The sequence below is a fragment of the Conger conger genome, chromosome 7 (genome assembly GCF_963514075.1).
Source record: "Conger conger chromosome 7, fConCon1.1, whole genome shotgun sequence".
Lineage (NCBI taxonomy): Eukaryota > Metazoa > Chordata > Actinopteri > Anguilliformes > Congridae > Conger > Conger conger.
Genome location: NC_083766.1, coordinates 37,646,739 through 37,665,345, shown reverse-complemented (window position 1 = coordinate 37,665,345; position 18,607 = coordinate 37,646,739). Strand labels below are relative to the sequence as shown.

Below are 18,607 nucleotides of genomic sequence, written 5' to 3'. Positions count from 1 at the left end.
GTGTGTGTGTGTGTGAGTCTGTCTGTCTGTATGTGTGTGTGTGAGTCTGTGTGTGTGTGTGTGTGTGTGTGTTTCTGTTTGCCTGTCTGTGTATGGCTGCATTTGTAGTATGCATGGACTGTGTGTGTGTGGTCAATGTGCATATTCTGTACAGTGCAGTCTGTTAGTATTTGGACAGTGACACAATTTTGTTTTCAAACTTTCCTCAAGCACACCAGATTTGAAATGAAACAATGAATGTGAGGTTAAAGTGCAGACTGTCACCTTTAATTAGAGTATTTTTGCATGTATTTGCAACAAAGTACTATTTTTTAAAATGTATTATTCACACACGTTTTCTGAATACCTCATGTTCTCAAAGCTCTAAACAAAAACAACAATACCATTAATCATGCTGGAAAAACTCCAGAAAACTCCAGAAATCTCCAGAAATCTCCAGCTAAATGAAACATCTCTGTCAAAGCCATATTACCTCTTCTCAAAATCGTGTCAAAATGACACACACATGCATCATATGAATAACCCTTACTGAGAACGATACGCCGTATCATAGCAGAGGGGTGGTGGAGGGGCTGTGGGGAGGGACAGCCTATCCCCCCCCGCAGCCTGCTGCTGGAGGACCACGCCCACGCCCGTGTGGTGCTCACCCCAAGTCTTAATTAATGCTGTTTGACAGGGATTAAATAAATTCTCAGTAAGCTTTATTAATATCATGTATGTGTGTATCATTTTGACACAAAAATGTGATGAGGGATGGTTTCAGAAAACGTGTGTAAACAATTGAAAACAATTTGAGGCTTTCAGCGAATGCAAACATTTCATGAATGTTTCAATGAAGTTGCTCAGCCTCCCACATGGTCAAACCATGCTCGACTACATGATAAACTAATGTGGCCTGGATCTCATTGGAAATGTTTGTTCTCCTGGCTCCGGCTTTGCCTCATCCACCTCGACATCATCCTCCTCCTCCTCTTCCTCTTCCTCTTCCTCTTCCTCCACCTCCACCTCTCACTCTTCCTCTCACTACAGCATTGGCATCCATTGTTCACCAATACAGGCATGCACACCTGTGGCCCTTTTATTCATGTGTTAGCTGTGATTGCGAATTGAAAATAGTATTTAAACTCGTGAGGAGGTATGCAGACAATTGGCCATATGCGTTTAGCATTATGAAGGGTACTATTTCCATGTTAATACAAGAAATTACATTTGTGAGAATTGTGCCAAAAGTAGATAATTATGTGTAAAGTCTTGGAAAGAGTCGAAAGCAGAGAATGTGTTTGTATATTTTTAGAAATGATATAGGGGTTTGGAACATGAGTGTAAGGTTTTGGTCTTTGTTTTTCAAGTCCCTGTGTTAGTGTGTAAACATTTTGAAAAACATTTTTTTTAAATGTGATTACTTTTATTTAACATTACGCTTATTTGTCCAATTACTTATGGTCCCCTAAAATTGAGGGGGGTGGCAGCCTGCACTTTACCCATTTGAATTTGTTTTTCAAATGTGCTGGAGTACAGAGCCAAAACAACAAAAACAGTAAACTGTATGTGTTTAGACCTGGGTCAAACAGTTCATTTTAAATCCTTGGAACACCAGCAAATCCCAAAGATCAACTATTTTAAAAAGAAATATAATCTATCTATTTTCGCCAGTACTCAAAACAAATCTTGCCTTTCATATGAAAGTATGTTTTGGTTACCAGCATGTTTTATTAAAATGCTCTGGGATCCGCTGGAAGGTTTCCAATTTGAGCAACATCAATACTTCAAATACATATGTAAATGTGCGTGTGTGTGTGCGTGTGTGTGTGTCTGCATGTGTGTGTGCTTTGCCTGTTTGTGCATGTGCGTGTGTGTGTGTGTGTGTGTGTGTATCTGTCTCTGAAACCACATCTCCCTCATAGCCTCTTGGAATGCACAATGAGTGACATAGGAGGAGGCAGCCATTATTCACAAGCTCTTTAGTCTGACAGAGGCAGGGCAGTCCCGTCAAATGCTGGCTTGTGCCTGTTTTGTGTGTGTGTGCGTGTGTGTGTGTGTGTGTGTATTTGTGCATGTGTGCATGCCCATGGGTTTTTCACCATTGAAGTATGAAATGATGAAGATGAAATAAAAAGCTTAGTTCATTTTAAAGCATTTCATAAATACATTTCTACTGATATATATATTTTTTCAAAACAATGGTAAACAACTGGTAGCAGAACTGAGATAAAATCACAGTTGTGTCTGTTGTTGTGCTGCTTTGTGCCAGAAGTGCCTGTGCTCCTGAGGGAGAGTGGAGTGGCAGTTTGTACTGTTCCTCCAGACCAGAGGGATGACTCACTCAGCTCCATACCTCGGTCCCTCTCCACCTGTAGTTCTTACATTCAGATGGAAACTACAAAACCCACTTCAGGTGTAACAGAATTACGAGCACCTACTCTCAGGTGGAAACTACAAATCCCAGTTCAGTTGTGATAGACCTCGGAGCACTTACTCTCAGGTGGAACTACAAACCCAGTTCAGCTGTAATAGAACTACGAGCACCTACTCTTAGGTGGAAACTACAAATCCCAGTTCAGTTGTAATAGAACTACAGGCACTTACTCTCAGGTGGAAACTACAGAATCCAGCTCAGCTCTAATAGAGCTACAGCACTTACTCTCAGGTGGAAATTACAAACCCAGTTCAGGTCTAATAGAGCTACAGCACTAACTCTCAGGTGGAAACTACAAAACCAAGTTCAGCTCTAATAGAGCTACAGCACTTATTCACTTGTGTTCACATTGTGGGGGAAACCAGCTCCCGTGGCAACTGCTTCACTGAAACACAGCTGTACAAGTGATTGAAACATCTCACAACAGCCTCAAGGACAAGCCCATCTTGAGCATTTTTTGAATCTGCACATTGAAACGCACGCACACAGCAGCATTCTATTCTCCTGCCCTTATTTATTTTGCAGTTAAACCCACGAGATGTCAAATCTCTTGTGATAGAGAGGAAAAGAAGATGGCATTAATATGTATTTAGAAATCTCAAAAGGCAAACAGCAAATAGAACTCGGAGACAATATGACAGTGTATGAGAGAAGGGTAAGCAGAGGCCAGCATTGCGTAATGAGCACATTATGTAAGAATAGAACAGAGTACAGTGTAAAATAAGACCAGTCAAGACTGTTGGCACTTCGAAGACACAATGAAGCGCGTTCATTTCTGCAGCACTTTTTTTGCGCTGAGCACAGCTTGAGCAGAGTTGTTTTTTATCAAGGGCTCATTGAACTCGCGCCGGGGGAAGTGCTATCCACTTTCACTTTACTTTCAAGGACGTGTGAAGTCGCGCCGGGTACTCGGAAGAGAGAGAGAGAGCGGCCACGCCCGCACGCCGCGTGAGGAGACTGATTAGAAATGGGATTTGCCGGCAGAGCAATCAGGCAGGTAGATTAATTTGTGCAAAAAGAGGGGGAAAAATCTAAATGACCATTAAAGAGTTAGTCCTCTGGGTAGCCATCCTTCAACAAGTCATGTGCACCCGTTCATGTAAATGCAATCTGGATGCAGAATAAATCTTGTGGCGGGTTTGGAAGACAAGTGATGGATCGGTACTGGAGGATTGGTTTTACCCATAGCTGACTGTGTTGGGGAGGGGTTGGCTGTTCCCCTACACTCCCCCCCCCCTCCCCTTCATGAGCTTTGTAGCACTCTCACTCGGTGCATATTAATGCGGCCAACCCACAGAACCGCTGCAAAATCCGAACACAAAAGCTCTCTGACACCCTTTCAAGAGGTGCGCACATGGCGGTGGAGTTTACTGTGCTGAGGCAGCCCTGGAAGGGATCGCATTTCCCTTTTTTCAGCTCTTTCTGCCTCTGCTTTGAATGCAGGCCCCTGTTTCTCCGCCTCTCCCCGCGCCTCGGGAAGGAACGGGGCCCCCAAACTTCATCATCTCTAAAGGTTAATGCCTTCAGAGAGAGGCGGGGCCCGCCGCGGCGGAAAGTCAAGCTGCGGCTGCCTTTCTTTTTATTACCGCTGAAAGATTATAATTCTGCCACCGAATGGTAAATGTGACAGGGGCTGCTGACCTACGAGCAGCAGCGCTTCACTTTATCAAGACACAGCCGTTGCGGGTTGACACTGTTTTTATTACTTTCAAGATCTTTCATTTTATACATCTCTCTTTTTTTAGTTCGAGCTCATTTGTTACGGAAAAAGTGTCCTGTACGTATTAGAAGCAATAAAGCCGCAGATTCATTCTCATGCGTCAGAAGCACCTCTGCCACCGCCGCGGCGATGAAATATGTGAAAAGCGACAAGCATCCGCGCTCACAATACGTTTTAATAACCCGCGTGTTTCTCAGAACCATTTGGACGGTCTGGAAGGTCCCCTTTGTCTGCTTTCAGTTCTTACAATTACTGTAAAGTGATCTATCAATTCACACAGCAGTGAGTGTAAACATTCATCAGTAACAGTAATGCAGACTATGGAGAATAAAGATTGCTAAATGACTGAATATTAGCTCGTAAGAAAGAGAAAGTCTCCACGTAGTCGTTGTCTGCATAGCAGGCAGAACAAAATGGCCTTCTTCGGAACCTTGTGAAGTCACTGCCCAAGGCAGGTCACTCACTGGTCATAAATAAACCTAGGGAAAGGATTTCAATCACTTCTGACAAATGACCACCGTTTCCACCTGTCTCTCAGCCTATCAGTGGCCATCAATAGTTAATTAGTGCCAAGCAGGGGTCAACCGTCCCCTCCCTCTGGGGAGAAAACAGTACTTCAGAGTTAATCCACGACTGTCTCATTTTATTCATATTTTACTAATGTGATGGAGGTGACATTTCTTGAAATTACACATTCATGAGAAGCCTTAGAAGGTCTTGGAGAGCAGTAAATTAACAATGAATTATTCAGCATTTGTTTCTGAATAAAATCTGTCCTAAATTAGATACAGAATTCCCAGCATCTTTCGTTCCGTACTTTTACAGCACGGGAATTTTCCAAATATGTATTCCCACAGAGACAGGAAAGAATAGGTTTGGCACTGACAGAAGAAAAATACATTTGTTTGATATTAAAATGGATGTAAATGGTGAGCTCTTTTGAGACATAGGGATTTAACCTCAACTGTTCAGACTTACAGAAACGTCTCTGGGGAGACTGCTTTCCACAGGCAAGGCAGAAGTGTATCGAAGTGAGCAAGACACCTAACCCCCCAATTGCTCCTGACGGGCTGGTTGGTGCCTTGCATGACAACTAATTGCCGTTGGTGCGTGACTGTATGTGTAAATGGGTGACTCAGAAGCCTCAATTGTAGAGCGCTTTGGATAAAGCCGCTATATATATTAAGAAAATTAAAATGCAGACCAATGCAGAAGTAGCCTGTTACTCAGTTTTTAAAACACAGACAGAACCTTACGGATGGGGGGCCAGGTCCTGGGCTAGGTCTGAAAAACATTTTGCCTTCAAATTTCAGTTCAGTGGGAGTCAGAAATAAGAGGTGTGTGACAGGGTTTCAGTGTCAAGCGCCCCCCGCCCCTCCTAGCCATTCCACAACCGTACTTTCACACGAAATGTGAGAGACACATTCTGGAGATGAACACACTTTTTGCCTCGAGGTTCTACAGAGACCAAACCGTCACATTTTCTCCATCCCCTCACTGTTTCAAAGTGTTTCCCGGGGGAAGCCGGGCTTCAGAAGTCCCTAGCCTCCGAGCAGTCCGGTCAGTACTGCCTCGACAGAAAAGCAGCCCTGTGGCCCTCTGATATTATGAAAGGAGAGAAACAGTGTGTTATGTTTGAGAGTGCTTGGCTGAAAATGGAGGCAACAGAGTGAGAATAGACCTTCTGTTGGATCTGACGTTCTTCCCTTTTTGGAAAGGAGTAGGAGGTGTTAGCGCAGCAGCCAGGTAGGGTATGTGTGCCAGAGCAGTGAAGGACATTTTTCAGTTTTTTCCTCTTGGTTGTAAGTGTTTAATATAGCTTGCTGCTAATTTGGTATTAATATAGCTTGCTGCTAATTTGGTATTCATATTAATTCTAAATCCATATATTTGTGGTTTTTTCAAGTGATTATGGTGATAATTTCCAAGGGTTTTGTTTGTATTAATGTCTAAAGCACTGCTTTCGCAGTACTGTGTTTCTATGATGATGTGTTCAAATGCAAACATTTGAAAGTGAACTTGAGGCCCGCCCGCAGGCTCCACGTGGGAAAGAACGACATGCTGACCTTCTACGACGGCGACGACCTCACCGCCAACATCCTGGGCCAGTACAGTGGCACACGCACCCGCTTCAAGCTCTACACTTCCATGGCTGACGTCACCGTCCAGTTCCAGACCGACCCCGCCACCAACATCTTCGGTTACCACAACGGCTTCGTGGTGCACTTTTTCGGTAGGCCCCCCGCCCGCCCCGTCCGCCCCGCCCACCCCGCCTGATTTAGCGGCTGGCGGAGAATGCGAAGCGATGTGAACCGAGCCCAATTACCGGAAAACCTCTTCCCCAGGCTCCCGGCACCAGGCTTTGTGGAAATATTATTGAAACCACTAATTGAAACTTGAAGCATTTTAATTAGGGCCTTGTTATAGATATGGCAGGCAGCACCACAGGGACATTTCGCCCACAACCACCCTCCACACCCCCCCCCCCCAACCAACCCCACTTAATAGCTGAGTAACTCAATCCTCAATCATTTCAGTCAGGTGCTGTGGCAGTTCCACTGAGGGAGAGGAAGTCAGGTGACAGGTGACCTTTTGATGGGGGGGCAGGGGGGTGGGGGAGACACAAAAGCACTGCCCGCATGGCAACGGTATACGCCAGGCTGTATAGAACATTCCAGAAACACATTGCGCTGCAGGAAGTTCCTTCCAGAGAGAGAGAGAGATCGAGAGAGAGAGAGCAAGAGAGCGAGAGAGAGAGAGAGAGAGAGAGGGAGAAAGAGAGGAGCAGCAGGAGAGCAGATGAAACCATCTCGGAGTCCACGCACCCTGCTGGAGCTGTGCAAGTGCAGGGGATTATGGGTATCAAAATTGAACATAATGAAAGGGAAGCGGGGTGAGCGGCACTGCCTGGGAAACGGCCTGCCTGGGGCGGGGCCAGGACACCCTCCCGCTGGCGCGGACCGCCACACGCCATCGCTGCAAATTGATGGCAGGCTTCGTGCTCGTTGGAGGTTTAATTTACGCTCGCAGACCGGCCAGCCTGTGCTCCATTGGCTGAATTTTTCATCGCCGCTGTCGTGTTTGGAGCAGCAGTATTTGGAGCGATAATCATCTGTAAGTGCCATGTTTCCTTTGGGCTTTGGAGGCCCTCGAACAGCAAACACCCTGAATCTGGGACACACAACCCCACCGCCCGAAGGCCCAGAGGCCCAGATTCCTCATCCCAGCACTGCGCTGAACTGCCTTCCTGTCTTTATTAGCATGTTATGGGAGAGCAAAGCATCGCTGACAACCTGCTAGGCTTCAACCTTGGGGTTACTTACAGTGGGCTCCAGAATTATTGGCACCCTTAATAAATATGCACAGAAAGGAATACAGTTATTGACATAAGCTTTATCTTCCAATATGTGATATGTGTAAAGTAGTGCGCATTATTAATAATTCAATGAAATCAACCAAAGTTTTACATTTTTTGAATAAAACATTTATTTCCCCGAAAAATACGTTCCACAATTTTGGGCACCCCTGGTTTAAAAATCTCAAAAACACCAATGACCCACTGTCATATTTGACTGTTATTGTGCTTCTCCATTTTACCACCAAATATGTCGATGGTGGGTATGGCCAAAACAATGAAATTTTGGTCTCATCTCACCATAGCATTCTTTTCCAGTCATAATTCCAATGAGGTTTGGTAAACTCAAGATGCTTGGTTTTATTTATTCTGCTCAGTCAGAGTTTGCTGGTATGAAGGTGCCATATATATATATCTTTTTTTTTTCAGACTGGTGACCCCACGACACAACCAATCCAATCTCCCCTTACTTATGGCCTCCCTCACCATTTTCTTTACTGTTTGTGGGGATAATATGTACTTGCATCCTCTTCCTGGCTAGTTTGCAACCATTCCATATGTTCTACGCCTTTTTCTTATTGCATGTACAGTGCTTAATGGTTTGTTGAATTGTTTATGTATTTTTTTGTACCCGTCCTGTGATGGTCAATTACCATCTGTGTCTTCTGAATTGGCAGTTCTTTGGCTTTTCCCATGCTGATGGTTGACAAAGAGATTTTGCATGCTGTTTTTAAACAGGAAGTGATGAAATGCACAATATAGTTCCTTTAGACTGAGATTAACTCAATGTTATTACCAATTTCACTTTGTTTGATTTTATGTACAATAACTGTTAGGGGTATCAATCATTTTGGCATCTGTGGTTTTCAGAAAAAATTTGATTACTATATAAAAGACATTGAAACATGAGATGTATTGAAATAAAAGTATATAGTTTTCCTGTATGTTGAACATAAAATATAGATCATTATCCAGGTTGTTTATTATATGCAGCCTTTTTTCGCCGTTTTTATTACGGGTGCCAATAATTCTGGAGCCCACTGTATGTACGAATGTGTAAAGATACAAGAGGGTATTCAGTGTACTTCCGCCACAGTACTGTGTACACAGAATGCTACTGCTGCTTTTACCATAGACTGTAGAAAATGTGGTCCAATGGCCTGTTACGTCACCCACTGGCTATCCATGGGCTTGTGAAAAGCATTTAGAAAGCCTGGGAAGTCATGTTTACCGGCACCGCCATGCTGTACATTTTGGAGCCAGAGACAATCCGAGCCAATCCAGCTCCTCCACTAAGGGTGTGAGAGAGAGTGAAGAACTCTGTCTCTGAATCATCGACAAAGTATTGCTGTATTGTTGCATTAATACAAGAACTTAAAGAAAATTGGCTCATGGACCGCAATTGTACCATTGACTTGACATTGAATGAGGCCCGTGACGCTAATGAGCACCGTTTCTCCGCATGACCAGGAATTCAGCTTAAAAAAAGAAGCCTGGTCACTTGCTTTTTTACACAGCATAAAGCTAGATAATGCAGGCACCACCTACAGGCAAAATACTAATTGCATGGAGAATAAAATGTGCTGTGAACCAGAAGTTCAATTCAAGTTCAAGTTCAGGGCACTGAATCATTGAATAGTTGTAAGTGTGTGAAACTCTGAACTGAACTGAAGATCTGTGGCAGTCCTCTGGAGATGTCCACCTGCAGTGACACTGGATGATCTGTCACCTTATACCCCAGTGAAGCCTGCATTCATTTACTCTTTCTTCTTTTAGAGACCGAGGTGGTTCTCTCCAGAGGCCTCTCTGGTCTTATGCTTCCCATATGTCATTCTGGCACCATTGCTACATTCTCCTGATTTCATCCCTTTCTCGCTCTCAAAACATGCAAATTGGCTCATGAGAAGATGAAAGTGGTGGAACTTGAATCCATAGTTAAGGGTTTAGTAGCAGCTCAACTAAAAATAAGTGAAAAACCTGCAAACTAAATGGTCTTATATTTTTTCAATGTATTGACATCTGGGGGCTAGGCGTTTTATGTAGTGTCGAGCAAGAGGAGTTTTTGATGATTGTTGATTAAGGTAAGAGGTAATAATGGCAAAGAGACATGGGAATGCTTATAATTTATTGTAGTTTATCATTTTTGTTTTGGTGCATTAATTTTTATTTAGTGTGGATCGTAAAAAATAAACAATAAAATGAACAGTTTAAGGCCAAAGTCTCTCTCCCTCTTGCTTTCTCTCTCCCTCTCTCTGTCTCTCCTTATCTCTCCCTCCCTCTCTCTCTCTCTTTCTGTCTCTCAGAGGTCCCCCGTAACGACACCTGTCCTGAGCTCCCGGAGATCACCAGTGGGTGGAAGAGCACCTCGCACCCAGAGCTCATCCACGGAACGGTGGTCACCTACCAGTGCTACCCCGGGTTTCAGCTGGTGGGCACAGAGATCCTCATGTGCCAGTGGGACCTGACATGGAGCGGGGATGTGCCCAGCTGTGAGAGGGGTAAGAGCTCACCCTCTGTCTCCAAGCCCTGCACAACAACTGGAGAGACCATAGAGTTCACAAGAGCCCTTCTGATATGAACAACTGAAGAGACCATAGAGTTCACAAGAGCCCTTCTGATATGAACAACTGGAGAGACCATAGAATTCAGACAAGCCTTTCTGATATGAACAACTGGAGAGACCATAGAGTTCACACAAACCTTTCTGATATACTAAACAACTAGAGAGACCATAGAAGTCACACAAGCCTTTCTGATATGAGCAAACTGTGGAACAGTTTTGATCTTTGAACGTGAGGCATTTAGTCATTCAGAACCTTGCAATCTGTGAAAGCAAAGCAATGCTGACACACAGCAAACCTGATGCCCGCTAACAAACCATGTGTTCCACGCTCTGTTGGATGACACACATTCGCGCACACGTTTTCCACCCTGCAGAGGGAGAGAGGGGGGCCGCTGACTGGGTCAGATGAGCTCCCTCATTCCCGCTCCAGCACCTCCGCCAAAGCCGAACTGCACACGGCGGACTCCGTTTGGAGAGGATTTCCGATTATCCGCGCGGTAGCTGTCGGCCGGATCTCTGGTCTGCTCTGTGTGCTCGGTTCAGGTTCAGTGAGGAGCCTCTGCCACCATTTTGGGGGCGCTCTCTAGCGTGATGATAGCAGCGCGCTGGGTGAATACACACACAAGTACGCGGTAATGAGTTGGGCTGCGTTCCCGGCTCCACCGCACGGTCGCCACGGCGACCGGCCGTCGGGCGGCAGTCGCAGGCGCGCAACGCTGGGCCCTGCGGTCCGACGCCCACGGTGTTATCGGTGTGTCCCCCCACGCTGAATCCTCCCGTTCCCACATCATTAGCACGTTGGCCCCGGCCCTCTGATGGAAGGTGCCGGAGGTTTATCCACACTGCTCTGTGTTCGTGGAGCAGGCTACATATGCAGGGTCCTGGCCATAGACATGCATATTTAACCAGACTGGCAGGCACGCCGTCAGCTAACCTCAGCTTGTGAGGCCCCGGGAGTAAGCCTGTACTACATGTTGAGGGCAAAGCATTGAAGCTCCCATTACAGTGAATGGGGAATATCAAACTTTGGATGGCAAAATAAAACCTCCACATTGCCATTTTGAAACTCGATTAGCGATTGTTACGTTTCACATGAAAAGCAGTTTGTGAAAATATGCAATATGTAATAAAATAAATAGAAAATAAAATATGTTTCCACAGCTTCTGAACCAACACATATGTTTCACAAACTGTTATACATAATCAAACTTTTGACTGATTAAGTTTTCTTTGGTTGTTAAATCACATTGGGTTTCTTCATTGAATTCAATGGGCAGCAAGCTCTTTTGCCCTCAGTGTGTACAGTAGAGCCAGAAGAGACAGCTTCCTGGGCCCCCCCCTACCCTCTCCAGTCCTTATGTATGCTCTATGGCAGGGGTTCCCAAACATTTTTCTGGTGTGACCCCAAATTAATGTTCACAAACTTACATGACCCCAACACCCCACCCACACACACCTTGCGCCTAACAACACCCTTCAGCCATGAATACACTGGAAATATACCACAACCTCTCCTGTCTCATTGATTTATTATATAGGGTTGTTGTAATGTTAAACATGTATTGGTCTACATTCACATATTTTAAAGAGACAAAAATTCCTTTTTATCTTTTTAAGGATTTTCAGGCAACCCCATCTTGAAATCGAGCGGCCCCACATGGGGTCCCGACCTGCAGTTTGGATACCCCTGCTCTATGGGCCTGACCCAACAACCCAGTGGATGGAGCGGAGAAAGAGTTGATCTCCCTCTCTGTCAGTCTATCTCTCTTTATCCCTCTCTCTCTTTCTGTCCCTTTTTTTTTGTGCTGGGCACTGTAGTTGACCAGCTGACTTCAGCTAATAGCATCCCTGCTAACAGTGCAGGCTGGCCCACGGCCCTGGCAGAGGGCAGAAACAGCACTTTGGCATGACTGCGACACGCTAGCGCTCTGCCACACGCACACTGCGCCCCCACAGTGCCAGCCATGGGAGGGGGAGGGGCCTGACCTGCTCTGTCACAGTTCAGACCTGAGCCAACACCAATCAGTGACTGAGCAGCGGGGCATGTTCTGGACTCATAGATCTGCTCTGACAGTTTCCCTCTCCCCCCTAACCTGTGCCCTGCCCACCCATCTCCCCCCACAATAAAAGGGGGAAGCCGCTGCCTTGTAATCGTGTCTTAGGGCGGGTTTGCTTTGTACAGTTTTGTCATGGGTTATGCTGTCGGAAGCTTGGACGGCCTCTCACACTTTGCGAGGTCAGACTGTGACAACCAATCGGATGATAGCATAGACCCTGTGTTGCGTCGCCTGGATAGGGTCGCCTGAATATCTTGAAATGAAAGATGAAATGTCATTTTTGACTCTTTAAAATATGTGAATGTAGGCCAGTACATGTTTAACATTACAACAACCCAACAATAATAAAGCAATGAGGCAGGAGAGGTTGTGGTAAATTTCCAGTATAGTTGTGGCTAAAGGGTGTTGTTCGGCACAAGATGTGTGGGTGGGGTGTTGGGGTGGTGTAAGTTTGTGAACATTCATTTGGGGTCCAATCAGAAACTTGTTTGGGAAACCCTGGCATAGACTACATGGGCTGCCGACCAGTTCAAATAAACGCCATACACAGAACCACCTCCTGATTGAAGGATTCCGCTTGCAAATCCACTCACACTTGAGGAATTCAAGCCGACACTGCCCAAATTTTTCAGACCAAAAACAATCAGGAGCCCATGAACCAGTCGGATCGGTCTGGAGCGGCATCTCATACCCAGCGAGTAGCAACATCGAAACATAACATTTTTCTTACGATTTGGTACTGAAAAAACAAACAATCAGGAGCCTGCAACTGGTATAATGTACACGCGCCCTCAGGCAGGTCCCTGCCTGGCCTGCTTCCAGACGGCACCGCCGCGGTCTGAGGACTAACCGCGGGGACGAGATCGCGCGCGGAGACTGGCACACTCTTCATTTCTCCATTACTCCGCTTTATAACTGTACCAAAGTCATTTATGTCAAAGCAATAGTCACGGTGCATTTAACAAGCAGACATTTACAATCAGAGCCTTAATGGAAAACAGTAAATCATTTGGGTACAGCTAATTACTGTAGCAGAAATGCGCCGTGCCAATATGTACACGGAATGCTCCTCTACATGGAGCCAGATAATGCAGGTGCCACCTACTGGCAAAGATGCGATTTGCATGGAGAATAAAAGGTGCTGCGCACATTCCAGTTCTTGTACACTCAGTGAGCACTTCATTTGATCGTTATTAGACTTATTTATTTAGACTTATTAAGTCTTCTGCTGCTGTAGCTTATCCACTTAGAGGTTTGACGCATTGTGTGTTCAGAGATGCTCTTCTGCATACCACTGTTGTAATGCGTGGTTATTCTGTTACCTTCCTGTCAGCTTCGACCAGTCTGGCCCTTCTCCGTCGACCTCTCATCACAAAGGTGTTTCCGTCAGTTGAACTGCTGCTCACTGTTTTTTTGTTAGAGACTGTTGTGTGTGAAAATCCCAGGAGATCAGCAGTTACAGAAATACTCAAACCACCAACAATCATACCACAATCAAAATCATGATCACATTTTTCCCCATTCTGAAAGTTGATGTGAACATTAACTGAAGCTACTGACCCGTATCTGCATGGCTTTATGCATTGCGCTGCTGGCACGCGATTTTATTTTTGTGACTCACAACCTTTGGAAACACCAGGGTTGGTCCTTAGTATCCTGCATTTTGATTGGTTGAGAAGTTAGACTCCTGGATTTTAAGTGAAACAGGCGCCATTAACTTGCCCTAAATTCCTGAATAATTGTGCCTGACTGTCTTCATAACTGACCTCTTTGTCTGTGTCTGTCTCTGCACGATCAGTGACGTCGTGTCCAGACCCTGGGAACGTGGAGCACAGCCACAGGGTGATAACCGGCTCCCATTTCTCTGTGGGCTCCACGGTGCAGTACGTGTGTAACAAGGGCTACGCGCTAACCGGGGGCAGCCTGCTCTCCTGCTACAGCCGAGACTCGGCCATCCCCAAGTGGAGCGAGAGGCTGCCCAAGTGTGTCCGTGAGTAAGACCAGCCAGTTCACTCAGTCTCACACATGCACACGCTAGTCTCTCACAAACACACACGCACACACACACACACACACTACAGCCGAGACTCCACCATCCCCAAGTGGAGCGAGAGGCTGCCCAAGTGTGTACGCGAGTAAGACCAGCCAGTTAACTCAGTCTCACACATGCACACGCTAGTCTCTCACAAACACACAAGCACACACACACACACACACACAGACACACTACAGCCGAGACTCCACCATCCCCAAGTGGAGCGAGAGGCTGCCCAAGTGTGTCCGTGAGTAAGACCAGCCAGTTCACTCAGTCTCACACATGCACACGCTAGTCTCTCACAAACACACACGCACACACACACACACACACTACAGCCGAGACTCCACCATCCCCAAGTGGAGCGAGAGGCTGCCCAAGTGTGTACGCGAGTAAGACCAGCCAGTTCACTCAGTCTCACACATGCACACGCTAGTCTCTCACAAACACACACACACACTCACACATGCACACATGCACACACGCACACAAACACACACACACACGCATACACACACACTACAGCTCTGACTCAGCCACTTACAATACAAGAGGAGTAAGAGGCTGATTAAAAGCTATCTGTGAGTATGACCAGTCCGTTATACTCATACACAAAAAACATCCTCGCACACACACATACACATAAGCCACTTACAAATAGAGCCATTCGCATACTCATAAACCTCTCTCTCTCACACACACACACACACACACACACACCACAGAAACTGATACACTCACACAGTCCTGGGATGCTTTACAGTATCAAACTGGAGACTGCTTTCGCATGAGTAATGTTGCCACCTGCTGGATTTTTCATCCATGGCAGCCCGTAAAATCAACAGCACAGCATGAGGGCACCGCAAGAGAAGCCAAATTGAAACGTAGTTACTTTATGAAATGCAGCTTCCACAACATAATAAGCAATGAAAGAGCAAACGTCTGTTTTTGCCAAAGGGTTCTGTCAGCACCAGGGAAATAACAGAGAGATGGATAAAATAAGAACAGAAAACTGACATCTATTGCAACACGCTTGCTGAAGTTTTCACACAGTCCACAGAGAATTGTAGCTGCTTGCACCATTTGAGGTGAGGTTATGCTCAGAATACCAAGGGTATTCTTGCTCCTGATGAACCAAAATTTCTGTTATTGTTCAATTTGCACCTGGAATGAATAGGTAAGTCAAACCCGAAGGCTAAAATGTGGTCATAGAGGATATAACTGGGTGCTCTGCCAGTGCAGTTTGTTATGAGTATCAGTTCAGCTGTTTGAACAGGAAATTGAGATGCCAGCTTTGTGACTGGGCCAGACTAGCTAATTAAGACTCTGTCAGAGTCCAGGGACGAAAAAGGACAAAAGAGACGGGATGGATGACTGACAGAGACAATAAGACCTGCTCGGTCCCGTGTGTCCTTTCCTTTGAACGCCAAAAGCGGGAGTGCCAACATCCGTTATTCCTGTGTGGCAGATGCACTAGGGAGGGAACAGATGTCCCATAATTCCTCCGCTCTCGCCGCCACACCTGCCAGGCTCCATTACATATGACTCTGTTTACCTTTGCCTGCCATCCTGAGCTTTATACAACCTTGGCCCAAGGTGTGAAGTCGAGCATATCGCTAACTGGTGCGCTTGAGTTCGAGCACGATCAGCTGAAGGAGACGTAAATGACATTTGGGGTGTGCTGTCCGTTTGTCTGTCCTCCAGTGGAGACCTTCGAGCCATGCAGGAACCCCGGGGTGCCTGCGTCCGGCACCCAAAGTGCAGAGAAGAGATTTTACCAGGCGGGGGAGACACTGAGCTTCTCCTGCAACAGCGGCTATGAGCTGCAGGGACAGCCCACCATCCGCTGTGTCCCTGGCCACCCGTCACAGTGGAGCAGCCCGCCCCCTACCTGTAGAGGTAGGAACTGCGACACTGAAAGACACTTTCCCACAGCTTCATCAATGTACACGGTGAAGTTGTGCCAGCCTTTAAAAAGGGGAGCGACTTGAACAGCCATATATTGACTCATTTAATGCATTTGCTCTTTTTCTGTTTAAACATTTGATGTACCGTATATATTTACTTCTTTATATTGTTATGCTTTTATTAACTTTTTTTCTGGCAACCGAATTCCTTTACATCTTCTCTCACACAAGTGCTTTTTCTCTTCCCAGCATCCTCTTTGGTCTACTTAAATGAACGCCGGCTGGATGGTAAGTGCAGTTATCAACTGAAACCTAATGAAGCCCACTGTGATGTCATCAGTGGCACATGGCCTCCCAGTTTAGCTCTAGCGTTACCTGGGGATGGGATGGTTTCAAAGTGGGCCTGGACAGTATCTAATTGCATGTTGACCCCCCTGGTCAGTTGGCCATTCACAAACGCGTCTGTTGAGCAGTCTGCCTCTGACTTATGTCTGTACAAGCCTGACTTGCTAACTGCACAGTGATAAGTGGCATTGGACATTAAGTGTTTCAGGAAGAGAGCATGTGTTTGAATTCTTCCAATCTGACAGTGGGGAAAAGCATCACTCATCTTTCAATAACTGTCTAAAATGGTCACCGATTCCATTTGCCTTAAAACAAAAGTGTGCCGTTCCTTATTTGACTGACTGAGAAGCTGGGGTACACAGCAAGGGCCGATCCACTTCAGGATTTTGTGCCAACTTCTGCTCTTATTTATTATTCCACCCAGGACCGGAGTTGTGCACCCCTGCTGAAGAGTGTTGAGATGGTGACTGTATGATAATTTTGTGTTTTCTTGTGTCTGACACACAGTGTCCAATTCAGAATTAAGCATGGAGGGGACGAACATCGCCATCGCCGTCTTGATACCTGCTGCCGTCGTCATGTTGGTCATCCTTGGGATCTACCTCTATTTCTCAAAGTAAGAGCTGAGCCATAGCAGGGACCTCGCACATGATCTAACTTAATTATAGTGCCTCCTGTCTCGCATGTTGAGTTTTGGTAGTCAACTCAGTGTCATTCAGAAGCTTTTTCCCTTATGCTCTGTTCTTGGTTCCTCAGGGTCCAGGGGAAATCCTTCCGCCTGCCCACATCCACCACTCCTCCGTACGACCACATGACTGTGGAGTCCGCCTTCGACAATCCCATCTACGAGACCGGAGTAAGTACGGAGGACATGAATCTCAGAGACGTGGACTCCCAGGGCGCCGTCGTCTTGTCCTGATCACCCCCTTGCCTGTTATCCCATGACTCACCACCAGAGGGCCGACCGCTCCGCGCCGAACGCTCCATCACCACCACTGCAGGCTGCCTCCATGGCCGCCTGCTCAGGGTTCCATCCACACGCCATTCAGATCGAACCTTCCAGTGCTTGTGAAAATTTGATATGCCTTCAAGACAGATTAATTTTTAATTATGTCGAGGAAAGCATGTTGAGAGTTGCTCGATACCGCGTGTTGTATGTCAAGCGCTGGATGAATTGACGCAGCATTGAGGGTGATCTGAGTAGGCCGGTTCACTGAGTGCTGTTATTGGGAGCAGCGCGCTCATCCAGAAGACTTGTCTTCAAGTGCAGTAGACTAGATGCCAGTCCTCTCCTTATTCTCAATTTTATGTTATCAAGCAGAGAAGTAAATAAAACATGTTTCGCGATACTGAGTTTGTGACTCAGAGTTGCAGTCTAATGTTAATGAATGCTCCCAAACACAGACTTCCTATCAACAAATTCATCATGGTTGTATCATGGTTCATCATGGTTGTATCATGGTTCATCTTGGTTGTATCATGGTTCATCTGGGTTGTATCATGGTTCATCTTGGTTGTATCACGGTTCATCTTGGTTGTAACATGGTTCATCATGGTTGTATCATGGTTCATCTTGGTTGTAACATGGTTCATCTTGGTTGTAACATGGTTCATCATGGTTGTATCATGGTTCATCATGGTTGTATCATGGTTCATCTTGGTTGTATCATGGTTCATCTTGGTTGTAACATGGTTCATCATGGTTGTATCATGGTTCATCTTCATTGAATCATGGCTCATCATGCTTGTATCATGGCTCATCATTGTTGTATTATGGTTCATCATGGTTTTGTGTGTACAGAGCTGTGCTCACATAGTACTTACAGTGTGCCTTCCACTGAGCACTTCCTAGGTCCCATTTTGAATTATGAATGTCTATTTTTCATAGAACATTAGAAAGTTCCTGAGTGGAATCAAAATAATTCAGGGTTAAACCCTCTAAGAAGTACAGACAAGAGGGAGTACAGACAAGAGGGAGGTATTTTATTTTCATTATTTGTAATACAGCAGGCAGCTAGTAAGCACATCCCGATGTTTCAGCGACAATTCTTTGTCAAGGGTATTGTGGGTAAAGTGTGTACTGTATACATAATCAGTATGAATTGAATAAGTAATTTGAATTGAATTGAATTGGTTTTTTTTTTAATATGTCGTTTTATAATGCAAGGTGTAGGTACTGTTTTTTTGTTTTTCTTTTGAATAATTAAAA

General features: G+C 45.6%; 1 protein-coding gene across 5 annotated transcripts in view; it reads left to right on the top strand.

Moving 5' to 3' along the window:
* LOC133134107 (seizure protein 6 homolog) overlaps positions 1-18,607 on the top strand; it is a 238,122-nt gene that overhangs the window by 211,335 nt on the left and 8,180 nt on the right. For 4 of the 5 annotated variants that reach the window (XM_061250533.1, XM_061250531.1, XM_061250534.1 and 1 more), the window contains exons 10-16: positions 6,173-6,369; positions 9,795-9,989; positions 13,910-14,101; positions 15,851-16,045; positions 16,303-16,341; positions 16,906-17,014; positions 17,155-17,254. In XM_061250533.1, the coding sequence (XP_061106517.1) occupies positions 6,173-6,369; positions 9,795-9,989; positions 13,910-14,101; positions 15,851-16,045; positions 16,303-16,341; positions 16,906-17,014; positions 17,155-17,254 (1,027 nt within the window). Of the gene's footprint in view, positions 1-6,172; positions 6,370-9,794; positions 9,990-13,909; positions 14,102-15,850; positions 16,046-16,302; positions 16,342-16,905; positions 17,015-17,154; positions 17,815-18,607 lie in introns of those variants that run through there. The other variant, XM_061250530.1, reaches the window with a different exon arrangement.